Source organism: Fukomys damarensis, unplaced genomic scaffold (genome assembly GCF_012274545.1).
Source record: "Fukomys damarensis isolate Sample0158 unplaced genomic scaffold, DMR_v1.0_HiC HiC_scaffold_37, whole genome shotgun sequence".
Classification (NCBI taxonomy): Eukaryota; Metazoa; Chordata; class Mammalia; order Rodentia; family Bathyergidae; genus Fukomys; species Fukomys damarensis.
The window spans coordinates 3644169-3650009 of NW_022900949.1; the positions used below are offsets into that span (position 1 = coordinate 3644169).

General features: G+C 58.2%; 1 protein-coding gene across 1 annotated transcript in view; it reads right to left on the minus strand.

The window, feature by feature from the left end:
• Adamts10 (ADAM metallopeptidase with thrombospondin type 1 motif 10) overlaps positions 1–5841 on the minus strand; it is an 18105-nt gene that overhangs the window by 9072 nt on the left and 3192 nt on the right. Inside the window, exons 4-11 of the mRNA XM_033759422.1 lie at positions 5432–5763; positions 4719–4875; positions 3247–3464; positions 1148–1231; positions 922–1067; positions 546–589; positions 332–437; positions 102–248 (exon numbers count right to left, since the gene is read on the minus strand). Coding sequence (XP_033615313.1) covers positions 102–248; positions 332–437; positions 546–589; positions 922–1067; positions 1148–1231; positions 3247–3464; positions 4719–4875; positions 5432–5763 — 1234 coding nt within the window. The remainder of the gene's footprint in view (positions 1–101; positions 249–331; positions 438–545; positions 590–921; positions 1068–1147; positions 1232–3246; positions 3465–4718; positions 4876–5431; positions 5764–5841) is intronic.

The window sequence follows — 5841 nt, forward strand, 5'->3', positions numbered from 1 at the left end:
CCAGGGGCTTCAGCCGAGAGCTCCGGGGACACCCAGCTGGGTGGGGGTGCGAGGCAGTGCTGATTCCGAGGTCCCCCCGGGTGCCCGTGACCCCAGCTCACTCCAGGAAGCTGGTGATGTAGTCGCGGCTGCAGGAGGACCACACGAACGGGTTGGTCTTCATGGTGATGTGGGCGGCCATCAGCTTGGCCGGGTCCTGGCCGCGGGCCCCACAGCTGTTGCCCACGCCGTCGTGGTTCATGCCGAACCTGGGGAGAGGGCTGTCAGCTCTTCCGGGCACTTCCCGCCCGCACCTCCCACCTCCTGCCCGCCCCGCGCGTCCTGGCCTCACGTGTGCCCGATCTCGTGGGCGATGGTGAACGCCGTGGCCAGGCCGATGTCCTCGTTGATACTGCAGCTTCTCTCGCGCTCACACATCCCGCCCACGGGGGCCAGGCCTGGGGGACGGCACCGTGCGGGTCTGGGAGGCCGAGATGCCGGGCCCTCCCCCACCCCAGGTCTCACCCCAGGGGCGAAGCCACCCTCTGACCTCGGGACAGCAGTACCTAGCGTGCCACAGGGCTTGTTCTTGTAGATGCAGATGTCATAGCTGTGCAGAGAAGGTGGGGGGTGAGGAGACCGCTGCCCCCCCAGCCCCACGATGCCACTGTGCCTGGCTCTGAGTTCGAGTCCTGCCTAGGTGGTGTCACCTGCCTCTCACCCGAAGCTTCTTGCTATGACCCAGCTGAGGCCAATCGGCTGGCCTTGGGGACACTAAGGGGCACACGAGTTACCGGGTGGAGCGCAGGGTCCCCAGGCGGCCCGATGCCCCTCTCCCATAGCCTCAGGGGCACAGCAGTCTTTCCCATCCCCCAGCACATGGGAGCCCCTGACTCAGACCCTGCTGGGCTCCGTCCACCCGGGCCCCCGGGGAGCCCTCACCGTGTAATGAGCACCGCCGTGTCATGATTGGCCACACCGTTCTCCGGAATGGCGTTTCCGTGCCCGCTGTGGTTCACGATGGATTTCTGCCACTTACAGAAGCTGTCCAGGGATTTGCCGGCATGGTGAGTGATCTCCAGGGTGGGCTGAGGACCGACAGAGTGAGGTGTGCGGTGCCCGCCACCCTGAGATGGCAGGGTGGGGGTGCCACCTGCCCGCCCCGCACCTGATCCTCCGTGAGCAGGATGAGCCGGGTTACCAGGATGTTAACGATGTTTCCCAGACTTGAGTCCTGGAAAAGTTTGGCAACCTGACCTCCAAGAAACAAGAGAGACCGAGTCTTAAGAGGAGCCCAGAACGGGGAACAAAAAGTGAACACGGTAACAGTGCTTGCTTTAATTAAGCAGCTACTATATCCTGGATCTTAGGCTAAGCCCATTACATCATTTCCTAGGTAGGTACTATTTATTTTATTTCATTTATTTATTGGTACCAGGGATAGAACTGGGGTCCTTGTGCCTCTAAGGCAGGCAGCAGAACCGCTGAGTTAAATCCCTGGCCCAGGTAGGTACTATTTAATTTAACTGACTATTTTTTTATGGTACTGGGGACTGAACCGAGGGTCTCTGCACTGAGCTACGTCCCCAGCGCTTTTATAATTTGAGACAGGGTCTCAGTAAGTCACTAAGTTGCCCAGCCTGAGTTAGAACTTGGGATCCCCCTGCCTTAGCCTCCCTGAGTGCTGGGATTACAGGTATGAGCCACCAGGCCCAGCTTCCTGTTTTAATTTGTTTTACAGATGAGAAAACTGACACAGAGATCCAACTGATGATGCCACAAGCCATACTCTGACCTGGGCTGCTGACCGGATGTTCCTCCCTGACTGCCCTGACCCAGGGATCCGTCTAAACGTCTTCCAGCCCCGGCTCATGCCCCGGCTGTCCTCAGTGTCCCTGCCCGTCTGGCCCTGCTCCACAGCTGGCTCAGGGTACCAATTAAACGTTCACACCGGAAGGAGGAGCTGTGGGGGCGGAAGACTTGAGGCAGCGGTCAGGGGAGGCAGGGAGTGGCCCGGCCGGGGGATACATGGGTACAGAGGAGGACGGAGACCAGGCTGTCTCGGAGCCCTGGGCTGTTATTGTCTTGTCTGGAAACTCCCTGGATTGCTGGCAGGTTTTACAAAACTGTCACAGCCCCAGGGAGGGAGGCGGACAGGGCTGGGTGGAGCAGTCCTGTAAGTCAGTGTCACTGCCGCACCTCGGGCCACTGACCTCTCTACTGCCTGCCAATCAGTGTTCTGCTGGCTTTCTTCCCGCCGACCCTTACTCTCTGCCCATTAGTGTTTGTTTTTTTTTTTTTTCCAGTATTAGGGATTAAACCCAGAACCTTCACACTGAGCTCCATCCTCAGCCATTTTTAATTTTTTTTCTTTGAGACAAGGCCTCTCTAAGTTGCTAAATTGCCCAGGGTAGGCTTGAACTTTAGATCCTCCTGCCTCAGCCTCCCAGAATGCTGGGATGACAGATTTGGGCCACTGTGCCTGGCAGTAGAGACCTTCATAATTCCATTTTCCTAAGATGAGGGTGAGGATACAGAGCTTGGCCTTCCATATCTGTGAATTCAACCAACTTCGGATGAGAAATATTGGAGAAAGAGTCACAGCTGTGCTGAGTGTGTCTGGACAGTTTTCCTTGACACTGTGGCCTCAACAACAATGAAGAAACGGTTCACATGGCCTGTGCAGGGTACTCTGGTTCACGAATTTAATTCTTCCCATGATTCTGGTCGCACGGTCTCAGCTAAGTTACTAAATCATCCAGGCTGGGTTCTAACTTGCAATCCTCCTGCCTCAGCCTCCCACAGTGCTGGAATGACAGGTGCGAACCGCCATCCCTGGTACACGTTTGTTTTTATAGAAACGAAAGACATATAGGATACAGGGCCGGGTAATTAGCTCAGTGGTTCCGCCCCGCCTGCCTCGCAAGTGCAAGGATCTGAGTTCGATCCCTGGTACCAAAAGAAACAAACAAAAACCATACAGGAAACTATCATGTGCGACGCACCGAGTACAATGCCGCCAACTGGCTGCCCCTTTGCCTAGGGAGCGGGCGCTTTCCACTTTACAGGTGGGCAAGCGGAGGCCAAAGGGTGTCGCGGAGAAGGAGGGCAGAGCTGGGACCAAAGCTCCGCTTCCCTCTCCGCTCACAGGGCCACATGTGGCTCTCGAGCTTTGCCTCCACCGCTGCCCCGCTCTGGGGTGGGACGACGGTGACGTCCATTCTCCCGACTTCCCAGGGCTCGGCGCAGGAAGGGGGAGGCACTTACAATGTTCATGATGGCCAGCACGTACTGTTCCACGTCTCGGCGCCCGTGGTAGGCCACCATCATCTTGTCCGCCACCACCAGGGTCTCCACGAAGTGCTCTCGGCTGACGGAGCGCTTAGGGCCCAGCTGGCCCCTCTCCGTGTCATTCCTGGGCGGTCTGGCAGGCGGCGGCTTCAGGGTGCGCAGCCACCACGGCCGCCCCTTCCACGGCTTCTCGTCTGGGGGACCCAGCGGCAGTTACGACCCCACTGAGCACTCGTAAACCCCTCCTTGCTGGCTCTCCCTCCTGCCTCAGTCTGGACAGAGCTCATTCTGCTGCCGGATTTGTTTTCTTTGTGGTTTTGGACTTGGAACGCGGGGCCTTCTCACTGAGCTACGCCCCAGCCTGTTTTATTTGGAGATAGAGCCTCGCTAACTGGCTGTTGCCCAGGCGGGGCTCCGACTTGCAGTCCTCCTGCCTCAGCCTCCCAGAGTACTAGGATGACAGCATGCTCAGCCGGCTGCCTGATCTTGCTTGCTGTCCAATTACTCTACGGTCTGCCTGCCCACCCAGGCTGCGGGACACCTCCTTTGCAAAGACGCATCCAGTAATGTTGTCCCTGATTCTACAACGTCCCTTAACTTGAATGCTCGGTCAACGCCGGTCTGTCTGTCTCATCTCAAACTCGAGCTGAAGAAAACCACAACTTCACCGATGCCCCACTACAGAGGCGCTGCCCAAAGAGCCGCCCAGTGTCCCGTCGTGACACGAACCTCTACAATCACACTGTCCGGGGGTACGGGTGTGGAGGAGCCTGTCTCACTGGCTGGACCGCGAGCTCCTACAACTAGGCGGTTTATAAACTGGCAACGTTGCAGTCACGTCCCCAACGACCCCACTGTCTGCCCCGTAGCCAGACTGTCCTACCAACAACTGTTTTTCTTTTTTTCTTTTGAGAATTGCAGTTCAGGCTGGCTCTGAACTATGTCGCCCAGGCTGGCCTTGAGCTCGCAGGGATCTTCCTGCTTCAGCCTCCCGAGTGCTGGCACCACAGGTGTGTGTGCCACCACGCCTGGCTGTAAAGTATGATTCTTTCAATGTCTGCCTCTCTTTCCCACTAACCTGCTTTCTAAGTGCACGGTCGATTACACTGGGAATTGTCTTTCCAGTCTGCCGGTCCCCCCCGATGCTTGGGCTCACATCCACCTGAACCCTCAGGACTGCACAACCTCTGGGGCTTCTCTGCCGCTCAGCCGTGTGATGGGGCAGTAACCCCAGGGACGCAATGTCTTTACACCGGGACGCACGCCTGGCCGTTGGACTCACTGCTGAACCACGGATTAACCCACGTGGTAGATGTCCCTGGGCCCCACCTTCGCTGTGTAGACGGACACCACTCCCAAGCTGCCCGTGACTCCACCCCATGTCCCTACCAACCCGGCCCCAGGGGTGGGTGTCTGGTCCCCTGCGCCCAGCCCAGAGAGACGGGTACCTCGCACCCCGCAGGCTGTATCCAGGTGGGGGTGGCGCAGAGAGGAGCGCTTGTAGACCACATGTGGGCCGCCTTCCTCTGGGCCGCGGGGGCCCTGGGACCCACTGTACAGGGGCTCGATCAGGTACTCTTCATGGTCAGACACAATCAGGCCGTGCTGGGGACAGAAAGCAGGGTGAGCGCCTGGCTCCTGGGGCCCTGGAGAAGCCCGTCTCCTTCTTCACAATCCCTCCTACCACGCCGAGTCTGCTTTGCTATTTCTTTTCTAATTTCCCTCCTTCCCTCTTTCCTTTCTCTTCCCTTTCCCCTTTCTTTGGTAGCAGGGATGAGCCCGAGATCTTTGTACTGAGAGCTGCACTCACAGCCCTTTTTGTTTTGACTCTGAAGTAAAGATCTTGGTGAATCACAAAATTGCCCAGGCTCGGCTGGAACCTGTGATCCTCCTGCTTCAGCCTCCCAGAGTATCTATTTGTGATAAATAACAAATGCATTCATCATGGGGGATTGGTACAAGTACTTATTGCATTTTAGTCCTTTTTATTTTTTTTTGGTACCGGGGATTGAACTCCGGCCCTTGTACTTGCGAGGCCAGAGGTGGAACCACTGAGCCAAATCTCCAGCCCTCAGCTCCCACTTTAAAAGGGTCCTACTACTGTCTCTCCGCTGATGCCCCAGGCGTGGGCTGTCCCCGCTTTCCACAATCCTCAGCTCACCAGGCCGCCACAGGTGCTGATAGCCACGTGGGAGCTGTCGACCTGGCCCTGCAGGTGCCCGGCGTAGAGGCAGTGGGCCCGGGCTGCCCTCTGCCAGGCCAGGCCCTCACGTGTCCAGTACTCCACGGAGACGTGGCCGGCCAGGAGCAGGGGGCTGCGGGTCAGGTTCAGCAGGAAGTGGGTGCTGGGCGCCGCCACTTTGTAGAAGAGGCGGGGCTCGGCTGTGGTGGGCGTGGCCCTGCGCTGCCTCCGCAAGGCCAGCAGGGCCCCGTTGTGGTCCACGCGGGTAGGGAAGGCGATCTCATAGCTCTCCAGACTGGACAGGAATTCATCTGCGGTTGAGGAGCGAGGCCTGGGGTGCCCCTGGCTCTGCCTGACCCCTCTGTCCTATCCATGCCAACCTCCACCCC